The sequence below is a fragment of the Malurus melanocephalus genome, unplaced genomic scaffold, assembly GCF_030028575.1.
Source record: "Malurus melanocephalus ecotype Western Australia unplaced genomic scaffold, MMel_1.1 scaffold_78, whole genome shotgun sequence".
Taxonomy (NCBI): Eukaryota; Metazoa; Chordata; class Aves; order Passeriformes; family Maluridae; genus Malurus; species Malurus melanocephalus.
The window spans coordinates 1,911,723-1,933,831 of record NW_026623310.1 but is presented as its reverse complement, the minus strand read 5'-3'; the positions used below and the strand labels follow the sequence as shown (position 1 = coordinate 1,933,831).

General features: G+C 38.8%; 1 protein-coding gene across 1 annotated transcript; it reads right to left on the bottom strand.

The window, feature by feature from the left end:
* Positions 1–1,142: 1,142 nt before the first annotated feature.
* MRPS31 (mitochondrial ribosomal protein S31) lies at positions 1,143–22,109 on the bottom strand. Its single transcript, XM_057367433.1, has 7 exons — positions 22,062–22,109; positions 19,510–19,794; positions 18,655–18,813; positions 14,033–14,179; positions 11,767–11,840; positions 7,410–7,553; positions 1,143–2,520 (listed from the first exon to the last, which is right to left on the bottom strand). Exons 2-7 carry the CDS (start codon positions 19,644–19,646, stop codon positions 2,309–2,311), a joined length of 873 nt encoding a protein of 290 aa, XP_057223416.1. The 5' UTR covers positions 19,647–19,794; positions 22,062–22,109; the 3' UTR covers positions 1,143–2,308.

Sequence of the window (22,109 nt, the reverse complement as noted above, 5' to 3'; positions counted from 1 at the left end):
TAGCAAAGCCTACTAMCAATCAGTGCACACGCCAAAAAAAACCCCACACATAACTGTCCTGCGACTTGGGCTCTCATAGTGTGCCTAGAGCAGCCCCAGAAGCATCCATACATATGTGCAGCTAGGTCTGATTATTCAAATCCTGTTGCCTAGTATTAACTCTGAAATCTATATTTAAGCACCTAAGTAGGAATTACTACAGCTTTCCAAAGATCCTAAGCATCAAGAGCTCTTGTTAAGAGYTTACCCAAGTACTGACCTCCTAATGAATCTGTTTAAATGGTAACATTCACCTCTCTCCCAGTGTGGTGAAATTCAGTATTCACTCCTGAATCTCTTCCAGCAAGAGCCRAGCTTGTAAGCGCTCTGTCTTTCATATCAAAACACAGACTACAGGCAAATACACAAGAGGAGCTATTTCTAAAATTCCACACTGACTTCAAAGTCACTGTACCTTGTTTTAGAAAAGGCTTGAAAACAGYAGAACACAGGCTGTGCATTACTGTTTGGTAGAAATTTGGGAAGAATGGTATTGCTTAAGTAAAACCTATCTGGGCATTGAACCAAAAATTAAAACTATCATTACCAAATGGAGATATTTAAATTCTCACTCTCTCCATTCCAAAGCCAGGAAGCCTCTAAAAATTCCTGCAAAACTTGAATCTTTCTGTTCTTACAGCCAGAAAGTSAAAAAGTTGTTTTTCCTTGCCACAGCCTGAGCCTTTCCCTTTGCCAGAAGGGCAAATTCATGTCTTGGAGATGAGCAGAACACAGCAACAATATTCCAACTCATAGAAAAAGGCCAACACTTCATTTTTCATTCAGTTTCATGTAATTCTCATTTTTAAATCAATTTGCATAAGAAGCCAGTATTTTACCTTCATTCTATCATGAATTCTATATTCATCCTCCTTCCTGCTTGAGTAAGAAGGAAATGTGAGAAACAGACAGGAGTGTATTTATAGGGACAATAGTTGCTAACGTGGTTGGGGAGAACAAGGAGGAACACAATATGCAGGGCTGGAAATGCTCTATAAATTTCAGCAGCAAGATGGTCATTCAGAATCCTGGATTACAAGTGAGTAGTTATGGATGAAACTTTAACAGAAGATAACTGAAGTAAAATACATTGCAATAGTTAATAGGTTTGAAGGACCATACAYATTTAATTGGATTATCAAAAAAAACATGAAGTTGCTTCAGCAGCATCMGAGGACTAGGCAGAAAATAGTGATGGTATCATGTAATCTGTAGGCAACAACTCTCCTTGCCAGGAATGTCAAGTCCTTCTAGCCCTGCAGATGCAGGAGGTAAGGTCGCAGGTCCAAGCTGAGTCATCATAAAACTGCTTGCTCTAGTGAAACAGCACTTCATGGTTCACTTGACATCCAGACCTATTTTAAAACAATGCTGATGGGAAGTTAGTCAAAAGCTTCAGAACGAATGTACAGATGGCATGAGAGACATTCGAATCACACAACAGTTGGGGTTGAAATGGACCTTAGAGATTAACTAGCTCCAATCCCTCTGCCATGGGCAGGGACATCTCCAATCTGGCCTTGAACACTTCCATGGATGGGTCATCCACAACTTCTCTGGGTAACCCGTGCCAGTGTCTCACTACCCTCACAGCAAAGAACTTCTCCCTAACAACTAATCTAAAACATCCTTCTTGAAGTTTATTGTTGGCACCAGTCCCAATACCAACCCCTGATGAACATCATTCCCTTGTTATTTTCTGTAACTCACCAGTGTTACGCTGTGCACACATCTCAGAAATACAATCTTTCACTGAGCAGAGGAACCAACAAGCACACCATTCAAATCACTTAGACATTACCAAAAACTTTAAAATTAATCAGTGGAAAGACAGAAAGGATCAATACCATCCAAACACCAGTGTGGTTCATGACTTAGCAAAATGAAAGCATTACAAGTTTTTCAGAACAGGAGAGATGATCCAACCTGTCAAGCTACAGGCCAGCTGTGAAGGGTGTAGGAAATGGAATGAGACCTAGGATTTAGTATTGTCCAAAGATTAGTTTCAGCTTTTAAAGACAACAGTTTCGATTAACTAAATTTTAAATGCACATTCTGCAAAGGCCATACTTATCAGTTCCTTCTTTTGTTGTCAAAGTACCTACACACACAGACACGCATGTAAGAAAAGATGACCTTCCAGTTTAATGTTTAAAATACAACTTTCAGGCCACATGATCATTATGCACTGACAGTATTTTCATCCATAACAAATGACCCATTTCAACATAACAATTCTTCATTGCAAGGGTAAGCACCTTCCCAAGTCTCAAATCTCTTGAAGAAGTTCCTTCTTTTCCTCAAAATACTTCTGAAACCACTCAATATGTTCAACCTTCTGCTTTACACTGAGGTATGGGTTTTTTGAAAGCCCACAGATGACTAGTTCCATGAAGTGGCGAATAGGTCCTTCCTTGGGAAAGGCTTCGAGGTGTTTCTCTAGAAAGATATGTTCATGAAACTCAGCATCATCCTCCATCCCTATGAGAAAAACAAAGAAAAAAAGACAAACTTGTTATAATGTAACAGCAAGTTTAACAAAGTAAAAAATAATACCGTTTGAAAATAATTTTAAATTAGTAAAATTAATGGTTCTGCTCACATTTCTAWGAATATGTAATATTTAAATCAACTTTCTGGCTGGTAGTCTTGATAAAAGCTGATGCTGGGGTGGAAGTAGGAGGAATAATTATAACCATAAATCAATCTTCTTGCTAAAATCTAATTTGTTCAATACTTGAAAAATTTGATTCATCATTGGTACTACCTTTTAGATTGCAGGCACTTTGTTAATAAATTTTTAAGAGAATACTGCTTGCCTAAATTCTGCAGAAGAAAAAAGAATACAAGGTAGTCTTGAACAAATGAGGCAACCTCAAAGTATCAAATACTGAACATCTAACAAACACTTACATGTCCATTCCAAGCCATGCTTTTAACATGCTTTTGTTATCAAATGGGCACAGAAGTTTGTTTTTCTGACACTGTCTGAATCTGGGAGTGTATGATGATGTAGAAGTGTTGTGTATCTCACCAGCTGCTTTTAAGTCATAGCCATCACCAAAGATGATACATTCAAAAGCCTTCACAGGACACGGGACAAGGGATTATTKGAGATAGGGTAAATTTTTGTTCTTCATCCTGTGGATTGTTTTTGCTGTTGTATGTGAATTATGATTGTATGTTGCTCATACTATGATGGTAGAGACAAAGACTTGGAACATAAATTTGTACATACAGGAAAAAAGCTGTTTTTGCCATTCCTAATTTTGAGGGAAAAGAAAAATAAGGCAATCTGGGATTTGTAATGAAAGATTTTTGTTCAGTTAGATATACCTCAAAAATTTTATTTGATCCCAATTTTCCTGTGTACTTAAATAAAAATCTGTTACTAGAGAAAAACATTGCACCATTTCTAGATGACAACAATGAGAATTCCATACACATGACTACGGTGTACATGTTTTTCTAAGCTAGCTAGTTTTATGTTCCTCTGTATTATCTGACAAAATTAAATCAGGAGTATTAAAATTGAGGTAATTAAGTCCCATAAGTTCCAGGCTTCCTTCTTTGTTAGAGCTTCTACAGTTACAGAAGAAATTATGCACATTTATGGGATGGAGAAGTCTCTCAAATTGTGTTTCTGAAGTTTACATAACTTCTTTCCTGTTTTAAACTTTAGGTACTGCATTATCTGAAGGAGCTGGGAAATACCTTTTTTCCAACAGATTTTCCCTAGAAATGCATGAGTGTATCAATAGCAGTTGCACACCACATTTGCCTCCATTGTTTTTGAAACAAAAAAAAAGCACATTTCCTTCTTCAGAAGCTATCACCTTGTTCCTTTAAGTTGAAGGTTTAAAAAAAAATTAAAAAAAAAGTAATGTAAGCTTCAGAAAGCATGTTTCTGCTATGCTTGGAAACTATATCCATGGTCAGAAGAAGTGATGTCCTTTTACAATGTCATCCATGCTGGCTTTCCCCCACCAAGGGAAGGTAGAATCTTACTGCACCTGGATGCTACTGGTTGATTTTCAAATTAACAGCCTTTGCAGATTTCCATACTTTTGCTGCTCTCAAAAATCCAACCAAACTACTGAAAGAATCTGAGTAACGCTGACAGTAAAATTTGGCCTTCTGGATGCTCTTCTTCTGGGGGTAGATACAGAGTATCAGGAGAGATTGTGTCTACTAAATAATTTCACTTAACCCAAAAGAAACCGTTTAGARTCTCACAAAAATGCAGGTGAGAAGGCAGTATTACATTGTATATTCTGCTCTCCTGTTTGTCAAAGACCATACACAGTTTGGGGATGAAGTGTTAAGTCCAAGTATTTCAGTTAGACCACATATTGCAGTCCTCGAGAAAGTAAAGTGTGCATCACAAAAAAGGAGACCACAACTGCCCCAAGCATCAGAAGCTGAAACCTCTGGTGGGAACTGATTAGATGATATATGMTTGCATGACTCCCCTTAACCCTAGCAAGCCTTGACTCCTGCTGCAAGCCTGTCCCCTCAGTCTCTCTGGCACTCTCCTCAGAAACGTCATTTGAAAGAACGTGCATGGCAGGAACCTAAAGCAGAGGATTTTCTTTTTCAATCGCAAAGTAAGAAAACATCCACTCTCAACATCCTGCTTCCAACCCCCCACATACAACAAAACAGAAAGTCTGGGGAATTTCTCTAGCTAAAACACTAATCCTTCCAAAATATGACCAACCTCGCCTTAAAGATGTCAATCCAAATACAGATGTCCATCCCTTATAAGGAGTGTTGCTGACATGCTATAAAGATGAATGAGTATTCTGATCTAGTAAAAAATGTCCTGGTCCATGGCRGGAGGTTGGGACTAAATGGTCTTTAAAGGTCTCTTTCAACACAAACTATTCTATCCTTTTAGGACTTCTAGAATTACATCAATCATGTTCTTCAGTAGGTCCCTAGAACAGATCTAGCATTAATAAAGAAACCCCAACACAGTCATTGTGTAACTTTGCCAACTCTCTTGGCAAGCTGATTCAATACTTCTCCGCTGGGAACAGCATCTCAGCTGAACAGCAAATAGAACAGGACTTAGCGAACTTTTGTCTGCAGAAGCCATCAAAGGCAACCGAGGAATTAATTTTCTGAGACTTACTGACCACTTGTGCAGTAACAATCTCTGGTCCACCAAAAGCATTTGCTCCTCATAATGAGGTGCTAAGGCAAATTAGCACCTATAATCTGCACTGTCCTTTTTACCTTTTTGAGTCATTATGGCATAAATGCACAGAAATAATAAATGAGGCACAAAGAAAAGTCTTTCTCAACTTTTTGCCATGGCAATCATGAAGCAGCATTGAAGCTGCTTAGAAGCATGAGAGTCAAGAAGAAAGAAGGAGTGAGAACAATGTTATGCAAGTTATACTAATGGTTTGCTAATCTGGTAAAAATTAATCAGAGGCTGGAAAGACGGAGAGGAAAAAAAAGTAATATTCTGCCTAACAGTGACTTCAACTGCATTGGACAAGGCAAAGGACATGCAGGTAAGAGCAAATAACAGGGCTGTAAGGTTTGTGAGGGGGAAGACTGCTGCTGGTCATTGAAGCAAGCCAGTAAGTCTAGCCACGTCTTCAGATGTGCACATCAAAATAATTTCCAAACATCATGACTTGCCCTGATGCCACAAAGCGCAGCACAGGGCCTTGGTGGAACATTCTAATGAGAACACCAGAGATACTCTGGAGCCAAGAAAAAGGTTATAAGAAGTTGTCTTTCTTTTTCAGTTTAAAACTTTAAAGGCTTTCATAATGCAAAAAATTGAGTATATGTGCTTCCTCAACAGAAAATTTAATTGCACTTACATTTTCAAAGCCACATGCTTGTGGCAGAGAAGAATAATCACACATTTCTGGATACACAACAAACTGAAGTCATGTCCTCCTATTGAGGGAAATGGCTGTTACAAAGCTGCAAAAGGGGCATCTTACTTTTGCAGAGACATTGAAATTACAGCATGTTGATAYACATGGAGTGAGGTTCTCAAGCTTTTAACTGTTCTTTGACACACCTGATGTGATTAACAGCCTGTGGCTGGCAGCGTGATAGGACAGAACTTACCGACTTGGTATTTCAACCTGAGAGGTGACAGTTTTTGGATGGCTCCACTGGAATTTTCCACATGACTAGTCTTTGTGGACAAATCAATAAAGATTCTTGTTGTAACTATATGTGAAGACTCTTTGTCCGCTCCCCGCCCCATCCCAGACAGCCTGGTTCCAGCCRCACGGCTGCAACAGGGAAACCATTGCCCGCCAAAGACACTTTGTTAACTGACAGCCCCAGACAGCAGGGTTCCAGCCACATTACAACAACATAAAAACCATTGGCCACAGTGGTTTTAAGCCTGCAAAAACATGACTAGAGTAYACTTGGATTTCTACATGATGGAATAGATCAATTCTGGGAGCAGTGATTAAATTCTGTGAAGAAATTGCCAAATAGGATGAAAATAAACATTAAGAAACAATGAAGCACATTATTCAATTTGCAACTCAGTATAGGACAGATTTTCAAAGACTCCCAGCTTCAGATACTAACCTGTTTTTCTCTCTGACTGAATCATTACAAAGCAGTTCTGTTTGATGTCTTTAAAGTCTTACAAAAAACCCCAAAACCCACATAGTCCTCTTTCCTATACTGCACACTTTGTATAGTTGTTCTTCACTTCCTTAACATTGACTCTCTCTCTCTGCTGGCATAACTTCACACAGAGCTTTTTTTTTTATGGTAATAAGAGAAAATACTGTGCACAAAGATGCCTAATTAACATAGATGCCCAGAGTGRGTGAATATTGTGACTGTTTATTCTTATGAAACAGACAGAACAAAGGAAGCAAACAACTGTTTAACACTTGGTTTGCCCAGATATGGAATGGCAAATAGCTGGTTGGAATCTGGCTAGACACTTGYTCCAAGAGCCACACCAAAGAACAGCATCAGCGTTATAAAACACATAAGAGCAGTTTTAAGATTCCCCAACTTCTGCTAGGAGCTTGATTTAAAGAAGTTGCAGAGTAAAAGGCATTATATAAGAGACTTGAACAGCCTTTTGGTGTTAAAAGCATCAGGGAAGGAGGGAGGGAGACCTCCCCTTTTTGGCAGCAGCCAGTCCTCAGATCAGCCAAACCACCTGCAAGACTTCACCTGAAGAGTGCCAGAATGAGTTCATCTGAAGCATCTCTGATCTGGAACAGTTGGGAAGTTATGTTTGTTTACTATCAAAAGCATGACTCATAGATGAAGCACTACATTAAAACAGTCAAAGGTCAAGCATGCTCAAATTTTTAGAAAAGATAAACTGAGATAATAAAAGTTCACAGTGCACATACCAACTTCATTGTCAACTGGAAACTCCCACAGTATTCCTTCTTTGGTCCACTGGATCATTTCCTCAAAACCATTTCGGGGCGGCTGTGCAGTTACTGCTGCAACCTCCTTTGCAAACTCCAGATCCCAAATTGTTGGTGGAGATACTGAAAAAGAAATTTTGTAACAATCTGTCAGCATCCAAAGACTTCTCACTAGTTAAAACAAGGTCCTTTAACATTAATCTTGTAGAGACTAATTGTTTCAGCTGTGCAAATTTTTCGACCTTAGATACCAGCAACACCTTTCTCAAATGAGCGTCCTTCGTTGGCATGAAAGTTCATTCAATTCTCAAATGCCTGATGAAAATATATTCTGAAATCCTAGGGGAATATTTATTTCCACATAGAGCAATAATTTAATTTTCCCACAATCTTTCTTCAGTTTTGTCTTTCAAAAATTGTGGATACAATGAATTCTGAGCTTGCCTGGTGCACTTTGCTAAAGGAATCTTACTTCTACAGGAGTTTTCCGGTTCTTCACAACTATATCTTCCTTCACGGAAACAAATCTATAAATGATGGCAAATCCTTCCCCTACACTCTTCATTGTCCCAGTTTTTGTCTCTTGAGCTCAAGAAACCGTGATTTCCTACTCTTTTCAAAAAAACAGTTTCTTTAGGGATGCATCTTTCCTCTTGCTTTTTTGTTTTTTTTTTTTTTAAATCCAAGTGCACTCATATTGCAGCAGTTACTCTTCTTAAGGAGTTCCTGTCCCTCCACCCAGGAGAACTGGTCACGAGCCCAGACTGAACCGCTTCGTTGAACTGAAGGGAACAAGCTGTTACCACAGGACAGGGAGGGACCTCTGGGAGTGCCTTGGGCTGTTAGTGAGCTGGCCTAAGCTGCACTCGCCTTTGTTTCCTTGCCTCCCTCTGTTATCAATTCACCCTAAGCTCCTTGGAACACAGATCTTCACGTGAATTCAAATATTACAGTCCACTTGGAGTGGATCATGGACAATCAGCTATTATAGTACTACTCCTCAGTGTAAGTACTTGAGGCTAAGATATAATTTCATCTTTGGCTCAACTGAATTACAAAATAAAATCTCCCCCACTCCTTTAAGAAAAAACACAATGAAAGAGCAAACAGTATTTTTACATGCAGAAAACAGTTGAAAGAGCTTTTTGTGTTAAATCAGAATATACCTAGTCAAATTATTCCTTAAGAGGGAAATTTTCAGAACTACATTACCAGGCTGACTACTTCGATTTGAGGGCTGGAGGCAGGAATAAAATACAGCTACAAGACAACATGAGAAACCATACCAGAAAGAAACTATTGTCCACATCCTAAAGAAACTAATTAATCTTCCAATAGAGAAAAGCAGAAACTCATTTTTTGAGTTTGTAGTAAAGGTGATAAAGATAATATTTTTACCTCTGTGAAACAGAAAATCATACTGACATTTTATGTCAAGAGTTATGAAAAATATTTTCAGGATGCCAAATTCCTTTCCAGTTAACACTGCAAAATCAATATTCAACAGTTTAAATTGGCTTTTCTGTCATCTATAAACAATATTTTCACCCATTATCTCCATTAATATGAGCCAAGACAGTGAAAACAAATGGATTAGGGCATCAAGTATCAAGCTGGTATCTCCCAAGTTTAAGGCCCTTTTGTCATCATGTTTAGTCAGTCAGCCAAGTAACCAGCTTCCTGGTCTAGAACATTCTGTAGATTTCCTCAAGGCTACCTGGAATCAAACAAAGAAACACCATACAAAAAGCTGAAGGAAGCTTACTTCTTAACATCTCATTATAAATACAGTAAAGTCCACCTGCTCTCTTAAACCATTTATACAGATTCMAATTTTGTGCTTTAAAAGAAGTTCATCTCAACTCTTACCTGAGGTTCTACTATGAGTCACTGCGTCTGTATTCTGTTCATGCAAAAGAGAAATCTTATATTTTCTTACTTTTTCTGAGTAAATTTGATTCAACTCAAAATCCATTTTCTTGAACACCATTTTTGTTAAGACAGCTAAAAACAAACACTACAAAACAAACACTAAAAACAATCACTCGTTATGATCAATTTTAAGGATACTGGCAGACCTAAAAACGAGCAAACTGAATTCCATTCTAATAAGCAATTTTCATAGAGATAGCTGTATTCAGAAAGTTCACAGCTGCTTGAAAATATGCAAACAGCAATATAAGACTTTTTATTAAAAAAAAACTAAGTAATCAAATTAATATCTCCCTGCAGTTTCAAGTTAAAAAAAAAAAAAGATAAAAAACTACTCAGCTAGAATCTGGCCAAAACTTACAGTTCTACTCTTGAAACAGAAACAAATACTCATCATTTTATACGATACCAGAGAGGAATACTATTTCTTCAGCCGCTGCTGGCTTTACATAAAGTTCCAAGGCACTACACTGGAATAAAGCCTGTTTTTTAAAAGGGCCTCASAATAGCTGAGGGGAAACTGTGTATTAAAGATCAATGCTAACAATGTAGTCTCATTGTTCACAAAGAAAAGTGAGGGAGTTCTTTACATGACTTGTCCATATTCACACACTCTTAGCCAAACGCAGYTGGACTAAAGCCAAGTCTTCGTGAGTGAAAGCTATCCCTGTTAGGCAGCATAAAGACTGTTCCTGCAGAGCTGTGCCATTCAGTGCATATGAAGGTGGGTCGTCACATCTGTTTTGACTTTAGTTTGGGTATTTTTCATCTCAYTTGAGTTTTGGCATGTATATTTGGTGGATAAGGAATTGGCTGGGTGGTCACATCCAGATGGTCCAGAGCTCATGGACCATTCCAGGGCTCTATTCAAACTGTGCATGCAGTGGTCAAGAGCTCAACATCTGGATGGAGATCAGTGACAATTCGTGTCACTCAGGAACACATACTGGGACCAGAATTGTTCAGTATCTTCATCAACACCACAGTGAGATTGAGTGCACCCTCAGTACATTTACAGGTGACACCAGGCTGTCACTCAGTGCAGCTGACACACTGAAGGACAGGATGCCATCCAGAAGGACTTGGACAAGCTCAACAAGTGRCCCCATGGGAACCCCATGAGGTCMRACAAAGCCAAGTGCAAGGTGCTGCACCTGGGTTGGGGCAACCTCCAGCATCCACACAGACTGGGGGGKGAATGGACTGAGAGCAGTCCTGTCAAGAAGGATTTAGGGACACTGATGGATAAAAAAAAGAGACATGAGCCAGTAGTGTGCATTCACAGCCGAGAAAGCCAGCTRGAATCATAAAATGAAGCATGGCAAACAGGTTGAGAGAGAAGATTCTGCCCCTCTGCTCACATGAGATCCCATATGGAATGCTCCATCCAGCTCTCAGGTCCTCAGCACAGGAGGGACATCAACCTGTTGGAGCAGGTCCAGAGGAGGACCATGAAGATGATTAGAGGGATGGAACATCTCTCCTAAGAGGAAAGGCTGAGAGAGCTGAGGTTGTTCCYTGTGGAGAACAGAAGGCTCCCGGACGACTTTATTAAATATTTTCAATACTGAAATGGAATTTTTGAGAAAGATGAAGACAGAATTTTTAGTAGGGTTCATTGCAACAGGACAAGAAGTAGTGGTTTTCAGAAAAAAAGGTGTAATTGTTTTCAAATGAACGTGTGGCAACACACTAGAACAAGTTGTCCAGAGGGGTGGTAAATGCCACATCTCTGGAAACATTCAAGGTCAGGTTGGGTGGGGCTCTGAGCAACTTGAGCTAGTGGAAGASGTACCTGCTCATTGCAGGGGGGTTGGAACCAGATGACATCTAAAGGCCCCTTCCAACCAAAACTTTCTACAATTCTAAACAAATATGAAAAACTTGACAATAGGTGAAGCAAGACATCATATGTCAGCCACCAATAGATCTTCCTAACCCATCTGGAACACTAAACAAAACAAGGCCCCACAGAAATTCAGTGTGCAGTCTTGGGTTTCTACTAGCCTGTTTATGTTTGGGTACCTGCAGGGCATGCTTGTTTCCTCGGGATCACAGCCTGGCACTTCCTTGCAATTYGACCAAGTAAGCTGGAGCCAATGTACCCATCCTACAGGCTGGCTTTTCACCCACAGAAATAAGAGTGACCTTTGTGACAAAAAGCCAGTTACACCCTTCAAATTCACTAACACAGTGCCCTGATCAGTACAGAAAACATTACCATTACACTGCATGCAATTTTCACTTGGTGAAAATCAGAGCTACATCAAAGTAGTCATTTCTTTCATCAGTCTGAAAGTAGAAAGCAAACAGGTCATGTCTCCTCACAAAAATGAATCTCTTGATATTCTAAAAATGCAGAACTTAGCATCACTGCATTTTTCATTACTGAATTTCCACTAACCTGTTTTCAGTGTGTGCTCTGGTTCTGTAGAAGCCTTAGTGAATATATTAAGCCTCTTTCTCACTTTCAGAGTTCTATAAACAAAAAAGAAAAACGGTATTTAGTATTTCACAAGACCTCACAACAATGCCAGATAACAAATTAAAAAGCACAAAGTATTTTCATGAACTAACAGATCTCTGGAAACAAAAAAAAATTGACTCTCACTAAATCTTCAGGCTTTTAATCAGAGAAAGTGTTCATGACCTTATMATTCGTCTGTAAGAGAGTTTCTCAAAACATTTCCATGTGAAAGAGCATAAATCACACACTATATTTGTAGTCAATTTTAACTGGAATATTTAGAAATCTGAACAAAGGTAAAGAGTATCAAACCATAGTACTTAAGTGATTTTATAAAGTTGCAATTATCTGAAGACTTGGAGCTTTTCCCTGTAAAAAAATATTGCACAATTCAGGACCAGAAAAAGCAAGAGCTAAATCAAATAATTCCTGCTTTATGACATAAATAGCCCTTTTGGAAGATTACACAGCCACCTTCTCTGCCATACGGCAAACAGTCAGAGTATATCCATATGGTATATTTTGAATAGCATCACCCTGATGCTCTGTCTTCTCAATATAAAAATATTTCACTCTGACCATCTATTTTCAATCACACTAATCATTACCATAAGCTTATACTAAAAAAAAAAAATTAAGGAGTGCAATAAGTAATCAAATTCTTATAAATGAAAACATAGAAAAACCAATGTCTTCAGAATCAATTATTCTTTTAATCATACAATTTTCCAGCTTTCTACTGGGATTCTAAGTTTCTACATTTTGTTATTATATATCTGTTACCCTGGCAAGATTTACCCTTTCTGACCTTAAAATACTACCCTTCTGGATTTACTGGAGATTTCTAATGGCCTCAACTACTTCTGCAAACCTGCTCTTGTCATATCACTTTTTATTGATGAAACTACTCTGGATCTATTTCAGCACAGAGCAATCTAGTTACAGAGCCTCGAAAGAATGTTGATTTAGGATTGTATTTTCCTATCTGTAATGACATTTCCAATGACATTGGCCGAAGATATATGCATGTCTTAGAAGAACATTTATTTGAAAATTACAAATTTAAATTACTATAAAGCAACATCACTCATTTCATTGCAATGTACTAACTTAGGTCCTCCTGACCCATTGTTTTCCTACTATCAGTTGATAAGTAAATCCATTAGATTTTCAGGCATACAGGAGGGAATTTAGGCCTGAAACTGGAGACTATTTACTCATTACAGGGATTTTCAAAACTATTTTTAAGGTGCTGTTTCTGAAGTTATATGCCAAGCAGTTTCACCACACACAGAATACTGTACATCTACTCACCCATAAACTTATGCTTTTCTTTCCCTTTGTTACCCAAATTCTTGGTCTTCACCATGACTTATCTAAACACATATGATTCCCTCAATTTTCCCCCCAAAACAGGGGATTCATTTGCAAAGTAAATTAATGACAAGAGAAGCTGATCTTACTAAAAACTGCTAGAGAAAGAATACATTGAGAAGGAATGTGATGATGAGCTGCCATGGAAGATCAAAAGACTACACACAAGAAAGCACAGCTTACAGAAGTAAACCAAAAATGTAAGAGTACTCTAGTACTCTTAGCTTAGTAATTCACTAAAAACAGAGTGGCCACATAATACAACAGCAAAATAAAGTTAAGGAGCACCCTGAAATCACATGTGAATTATAAAGTTAATTCCACAGACAATTACAACATCACAGATAATAAAGATATCAATTACAGAATGAGATGTTAATAAATAAATAGACCAACTTTAATATCTCCTTAAAATCCCAACAGAAGGGATGAAACTTTTCTAAACATCGAACATTATCAAGTCTTCTAGATGAGAAAAGCAAGMTTTCGAAGTCTCTATGTCCCAAGAAGTTAAGAAAGTGACATAAAATTTTACTATGCATAGGCAAGAATAATTTAAACTCGTTAAAACAAGCACAATTACGTTTCAGCACCAAATACTTTTAATTATCTAAAAAGTAATATTTAAAAAGCACACATTGTTTGATTAGCTGGTTACCGTTAACTACCACGTTCTCACAGCCTATTTCAATGCTAACAGTACTTTTCTTGAAAAATACTTTCTTAAAGCTCTGAAGTACTGTGACATGAATATGGACAAGTAAATTTAAAATATTATCCATTAGTAATGGCATGCTCCTTCTGTTGGAAGTGAATACAGCAAAAATACCTTCTGRAGTCAATAGACTGAGCTGATGATCGTTCAGGCCTTATTCTTCGACCATCCTCATCCAACTGCAAGGAAATGCCACCGGATATCCTTGCACCCCTCTGAGCTGGGGACTGCCTTTTAACCGTCATTTCTAAAATAACGTTGCTGAAATTAAAAACATGAAATGTAAAAACTCAACAAACTGAAAAAGGAAGGAAGTTTGTCATATGTATTAACCAGAAACTTCATTCTCAATTTGTTTCATAAGCCTCTATGAGACAGAATTATACATTACTCACAAAATACACCTATCTTTAATCCATCAAACATTGAAGTCTGACATTTCAAACTATTTGTTACAATCTATACATGAAAAGTGCTACTTTAGCCTGTTAAGTCTACAATAAATGCTTTCTTTTAAATGATTTCATTTTCAACTAAAAAAAAAATCATATATCTGTATACCAATAGTCACAGAGTGCACTAGTCATGTTTTGCTTAAGCAAATGGGGAATTTTTCTATGGGGATACAAAAAATAAGCTGAAATAGGGAGGTAAAAATCACCAGTYTTTTGGACAGAAACCAACACTGCCCAAGGACAGAGCTGTGCTGCTGCAGACCAAAAGGAAGCTTGCCTTCACACATCAGCTGACATGGGCCAATCATGCCACCCTAATAAGTAGGTCACCTTTCCTGATCCACTGCAATCTGTTGCATTGCATAATCATATTACAGCATTAACAGACCACATCTTCCTTCGTAATTCTGGAGTGAAAATCATACATGAAGAGCAAATGCTCTGACCTCTTCCAGCACCATACGCAGTTCGTTCTGATTGCAAAGGGCAGAACCCAGCACCTTTCTGGCCCTGCCTGTGAGTTCCCTTCACTGGCACCTCTGCTGGCTGGGAAATGCCGAGCTGGTAACTCTTCCTCACAGCCTCCTCTCCACCCAACTCCTTCCAGTCACACAAAGACATCCCAAATTGCAGGGCTCAAGTTTTAGGACATAAATATGGTCTCAAAAAATAAAMATAGGCCAAGTCAAAAACACTGTGTTATCCATTTTATGAAAATCTGAATGAAATTCAAACTATGTTTTTGTCAGCTTAAATCAAAAGAGATTTTACTGACAAGAAAGAAATACTTCTGGAAAATTGTAAAAGCTAATTGCCACAGAAACACAGCATGATTTCTCTTCAGTCTCAGATGTGGTTTCAAATGGCAGAACAAGAATAGCATAGCTCTTCTAGTACCTACTCTGAAATAAAGGCATCTGAAAACAAATTTTAAATAATTTCATTTTAATCTTAAATAAAAAGCAATCTCAGACTAGTTGCATATCTCACATTAGAAATCACTCTATGAAATGGCTACTGGCATTAGTAAGCTGGTGTTGGGCCAGAGGCTTGACACATTTATAAGGGTCAAAGGGACATAATTCCTAAGGTCAGCCACACACAGCCCAGCCCAGCCCARCAGCTTGACTCAGCTGTGACCTAAAAGGCTGGTGTGTTCCCATGCTTCAGAGGAGTCAGGATTGCTCAGAGAAGCTCTCTTCCCTGATTTACTTTCAGTTTTGCACTGTACATGTGGAAGGACTACACTACCAAGCTATTAGGACAGACAGTCAATGTGTCATGTTCCTCACTAGGAAATTCTAATGTCACCGCATCATTCTTATATGAAGGTTTCCAGCAGCAATGTTCATCACTTTATCATTGAAAGTACACCTGTACTAACAAAAAAAAACTCCAAAGATTTTTTAAATGCCTTTTGAAACTAAAAACGTCGTTTAAAAAGTCACACTCCTACCCCAGTGTACCCAKAGTGGTTAGATATTACACATTACCTCATGTTCCAACACAACATTAAAAATCTAAGTTTCTAAATATACCCGCCTTCCAGCGATGGGAAGTGGTAGGACTTTTCTAACAATCACAGACTCTCTCTCTTTTCTRATTATCAGCCAGTAATTATAACACTTAAAATGTAGACCAAATGAGCTTTGGACATATTCCTGTCAAAGCTCTGAATTACTTTTTCACCCAAAACAGGGGCTGAAATTGTAGGGCTACAGATTTTATTTTGGTGCAGTGCTGCTGTGATTTCCATTGAGTGAAACTTCAGCCCACACTGAGGAAAATAAATTCCTGTATCATTAATATTTCCCCCTCCTAGCAAACRCATTGTCCTCATCCTTTCTACAAGGAGATGAGATGACTGTATACAACAGTGACCTCTGTAGGTCTTGCCACAATCCTGGTAAAAATAATTTGTACAAAAGATCTGGACAACATACAATTCATTACATATTATAAATCACAACAGCAGTATCCAGTTTTTTGCAGTTCAGCACTATATGGCTCTACTGCTTGTGAAAGTATCTGATTTTTTAAATATTTTAAATAACTAAGGAATATATATGGGTTTTAAAATGTGTCAATACACTGAATGCAACACTTTTATAGAAAAAAATGAAATGTTAAATTGCTCATATTCTCTCTGTCAAATAAAACTCAACACAAAATATGTATCAACAAAACATGTATGAACAAAAGTATACGCTTTCTAACACTTTAAAAACATTTGCATGCATTGTGTGAATTGAGGTATCATGGAGCATAAATCATACAAAATCAAGTCTGAGGGCTGCTGGGCTTTGTAAAATCAACATTTTAAAATATGAGTCAGAAACCTGAAAGTACTGTATTTGTCTCAAAGAACTGAAAGGTCAGCACTAGCTCTAAAAGGTTATTATAACCCATTTTTGTCATGAAAATCAGCAGAAATTGTTGGTCTTTCTTGAAAGCTCATCCACTGATAAGAGTTTCTGCTATCTAACTATAAAGGAAGAAAACGAAAACTTTTCAGCAAATGGCAACAGGAGGAAGAGAATATTTGCTGGGGGAAACAAGCTAGGTCACCAAGCTGCCTCAGGGAAYAGAACTTGCCAACTCAAGAGCACAGCAAGCCAGCCATGACATTCCAAAAAGGCTGGTTCTGGTCGAGGAAAATGCGTTTTTCTAAAGACAGTGCTTCAACCTCAAGCATGCCATAAAATATTGCAATATCACATCTTAATCCATGATTCAAAAATACAGAAGCATTATTTAGCAGCAGCTTTTAAATTTCTTAAGAATTTTTTCTCTCCTTCAAGAGAAAAAAAATACTTTTTGCTTTGACTACCACTTCCTTAGTCACCGTCTTTCTTCCACTGCAGCCAGAGCTGGGTCAGTGCTTCACGGAAAGTGCCATAGGTGATGAGAGACTGAGCCTGTGAKGTCAACAGGCAGAGAAACCACACCTAGACAAGAGCATGTGCACCCTAAGAAAGGGAGACAGGCACATTCCAGGTTAGCCTACACATATTAGGTCAGTCGGTATCTCTGTGGTCCAATATCTTGACTACTCAAGTAGGTTTGAATTAAATGTTAAGTTGGCTACCCAAAGCCATTATTAAGATGCTATTATTAAGACATTTGTGTATTTTGCCCTTCTAAAGAGCCTGGTGGCAGAGAGGGAACAAGCCCCCTGGTAATTAACTGTTTAATGAACATATGCTCAATATAAACAGTCCTTATATATCTGAAGAACAGATATTCTGCTTGACAAAGTTATTCACTGAGCATTGCATATCCCTGTGCAATCATCTAACTCAACCTGTTTGCACGTGTCTGGCTCTTTCTTCCCTAATTTCCACTAAGGCAGACTACTAACATCATTAGATGTTTGCATCTGTTCGCAACAGATTGATAATCATTCTGATAACCATTTACTGATCCCTACAAGTCAAAATACACATAACCTACAAACAATAATAGCTGGGTCAAGCTCAGATCCTCGTTTGGATAAATTAATTTTCAAATAATAAAATTAAGATAAGCAGCATACAATTCACACTGCAAACAGACATAAAGAAAAGTTTCACACTCATATTTCGGTGAAGATCCAATTTTCTGTTTGGTTCAGCATTTCACCTGGATTTTATACCTWATTTTCTGAGTAGTTATTTGAATACTAGCTGAAAAAAAAAATAGAATAAAAAAATCAGTCTTTAGCCATCATCCAAAAGAGCAGTATGCACAACTGTTTGAGTTTCCAAACAAGTGTTTCTCATCTGTTTGAAAGCCACACTGGAAACAGAGTTAAGCCAAGAGATGAGTTTCATGCGTTGACTGGAAAGTTTTGAAAGGAAGGGTGGAGTTATAAACAGAGCTGCTCTAGTTCAGTTCTGCGGAGCTGTCATGAAAATTCACCAGGCCAGACAGAACGTCTGAAACGTCTACAAATCCATCCATTGTGTGAGAATTTTGGAAGCTTGTGACCAAAAAAAAAAAAAAAAACCACCAAACTCACAAAACGAGCTGTTATTTTGCTAGCCTGTCCAAGAAAGCAATAATCCTGGGCAGGAAAACAATTCTTTTTCTGCAAAACCATTTTAGAAAGATGATGGCAAAATTTASAGAGCTTGGTATAACCAGTCCAGTGATGTTACTAATATTCATTAATCCCAAGGATAAGACATCCAAATGTACGTTTTAGGGCCATCTTTCCAAAACAGAAGGCAGTCACCTTCAGGATGACATTCCAAAATCGGAATCTCGAACATAATTGAGAAAAACAATCAATACACAGACCGTATGTTAATAGCTCCCCCCTTCTTCTGTTTATCTGTGGTTTCTTCATGTCTTCGTAGTTGTGCAAGGAGTTCTGATTCTGTCTGTTTCTTGTTGCGTGGAAGGGAAGATGCAACTGCAGAAGCAGCCTTCACCAATTCTGGATTCAAAGGCTTGCCTCTGTAAGAGACATAACAGATATGAAGACAAAAAAAAAATAAATCAAAGCCTTTAGTATATTTAAATTGTCATTTCTGCTCTGCCACTTTATGTCTTAATGACTGAGAAGCTAGTCAGATATTTTCCCAAATGGGGGTGGCCAGTGGGAAAGGTTTGCCCTACATTGCAATAATCATCAAATGCTGAATGACTCTGACAAGCTCTTGTTCTCCAGTCAGGGAAAATGGAAGCCCTGCACCATTGTAAAGCCACTTGGACGTACAGCTAGAAGACCACTAACAGCACAAACCTGTGAGGTGATAAATATGATGTAACACGCTGCAGAGAAGAGCAGATTCAAAGACTTGACAATCATCATGCCATTCCTAAACTTTTTTCTTTTTCCTCAGTTTCACTGTATTTCATCTGAACAGTATTTCCCCTCTCCCATCAAAATAACTTTCCACAGGCAGGTGCTAATGCTACCTTTCCAGAGTCTCACTGCAGAAAACAGCAGCATATGGTAGAAAGCATACAGCACCTTTGGCCCAGATTCTCCCCCATGATTTACTCCAATCTATATCTGTACACCACACTCCCTTACAAGATTCTTTTCCGCAGTTGGAAATTGCATTTGATAGCTTATATTGTCTAAATAACGAAAAAAAGAACTGAAATAGGGATTAAAGAGGCTAAGAAAAGTTTGTTATATTTTACCGTTGGGTGTCTTCTGTAGCTCCCTGAGGCACAGAACCTTCACTGTCCAGGCCTTCCAGCTCATTCATGGCTTGCTTCGTGTTCTCATTGGCTTTTAATTGTTGGAGTTTCTTCTTGTAGCTCACTTCCACTTTCATATTACCAATGATGTCCAACAGGTGCTGCTTTGGTGTTTCTGCTCCACCCTCCTGCCTCTTTGATGCCCCTTCAGTGGTGCTKTCTTTGGAAGCAGATTTATCTTTGTCAGTAGAAAGCACGCTGCTTGTGCTGAAGAGTTCCTGTTTGCTAGATGATATATAAAGTTAAAATACAGAAGTTAGAAATAGGGTCCACGACTGAATTTTGTAAACCTATCAAAAACCACAAAACAACAGTTACAACTGTCTAGGCCCAATTGAGTGCAGCCTGAGTCAAAGATACATGTCAAACATAYACCTTTTGACTTTGGAGAAAGGCTGGGACATCATTTCAACCTCTTGATTACTTACAGYTTCCTCATCACAAAAATAAACAACTTTACACACCATTTATTTGTGGAGGAAACAATATAAAAATTTATAACTTTTACAGTATTTCTGCATTAGCAGACAGAGTTTTAATTTACTGGTACTTGATACTTAAATTCATTGTTATTACAGAAAACTCACCAAAACTTTTAATACAAGTCAATAAAGAGATCACTCACAGCCATCTGAAAAATGACTGTACACACACATTTAACTTCCCGTGTTCTCACACTTCTGGCACTATTACAGATTACATTCCTTACCCTGCAATATGGATTCTACTGCAAGACAACCCAGTAACAAACAGAAAAGTTATTTGGGTTATAGCTCCTTCACTTAGTTTAGCAAATCCGCTGCAAGGAACCTGAAACTGACACAGTGTACCTGAGGATAGGAAGCCAGGGACAGCAGAGAGCTGCTCGGGAGATTCTCCAATACTGACAGAGCTGCATTCTCTAGAAAAACTATCATTAACAGTTCTTTGAATTTTTCTATAACATCCTAAAATGAAGTGTTTAAACCTTTACATTCACAACTACTTACTTTGTTTAAAAAGCACCTTCAAGTTACAGAAAAAAAAGCAAAAAAAAAAAGTATTTTGAGTCAAAATAAAAAAACTTCAATAGATCTATAAAYACTTCCATAAACCTGAAGGAATTGTGACATACCTCTCCTCCCCACACACATCTCTCTTTGACTAAAAAWGGAAAATCTGCCAGTTTCAGCAGGCATCACATTTCATGCACTCTGCACTTAATAAACTGTCAGCACATTAAATGCTAAATTTCAATGTTGAGAAGCAACAGGAAAATTTAAGTAAAGCTTCAGAACCTCATTACTTGGAAGAWGGTAGAAGCCCTGCTGTTTTACACTGCATTGTTCCCCACAGGTCTTTGTCAAACTCCTTTTTCATTAAGGCTGCATGCTCCTTAAAACTATTTAACCATTCAGAAATCATAGAATCATAGAATGTTAAAGAGTTGGAAGTGACCTTGAAGATCACCTAGTCCCAACACCCCCTACTACAGGCAGGGACACCTTCTACTAGATTGGGTCATTCAAGACCTTGAACACTGCCAGGGATGGGGCATTCACAACCTCCCTGGGCAACCTGTTTCAGTGTCTCACAAACCTTTAGCAAAAGCATTTCTTCCTAATACCTAACTTAAATTTYCCCTCCTTCAATTTGTACCCATTACTCCTGATACAAACTGCACCCATATTCCTGATGAAGAGTCTCTGGCTACCCTGTAGGCCCCCTTCAGACACTGGAAGGTTGCTACGACATCTTCATGCAACCTTCTCCGGGCTGAACAGTTCCAATCTTCTCAGCCTAATCTTTGCCGATAGTGCCAGAAAAGAACAGCAAGACTRAAAGCCTCAGGCACTTAAAGGCAGTTCACTGCAGTTTGCATTGCTGCATTCCACCTACCACTCAGTTTGCATTCTGCTGGGGAGCTTGGCCTCAGAATGCAAACACAACTACAAGAGAACCCGAGCTGCTTTGTACATGAGGCTGTAAGAGCATCTGTGCTTGCTCAAAAATATCGAGGAGCTTTGAAATGTAAAAAAACCAAACCAAACCAAAACAAAAAAACAAAAAAAGCCCCACAACTGAGGTCACTAAAAGCAGTTTAAGATCTTTCAGTAAAAACGAAAAAAAAAAAAAAAACGAGAAAGAACTCCCAAATGCTGCTCTTAGCCCGTGCTTTGGGCAGGTACAATGCCCAACAGGCAGCATCGCTCTACTCATACAGGGTGCAAAATTATGGTCAGGTCACACACCCGGATCGTCCACACCACTTCAAGATGAGAAGGACAGCAAGGAAAGCATCACGASAGACACGGCCCACGCCACTCCCCTCTACCCGACTCCACTCCCCGGTGCCTTCTGCCCACCGGTGTCACTGCCACCCAGCCCGGCGGGTCAGGCGAACCCCGTCCCGTTCCTTTGAAGGACGCGGCTTGGCGCACGGCCCGGCTGCACGGCAATGCCCGGCCACCGGCGGCACCGCCCGCCAGGTGAGGATGTAGGGGAGTGGATACCTGTGGGGCCCGCCATGGGGTCGCGCAGCCGCCGCCGCTCCGAGCAGC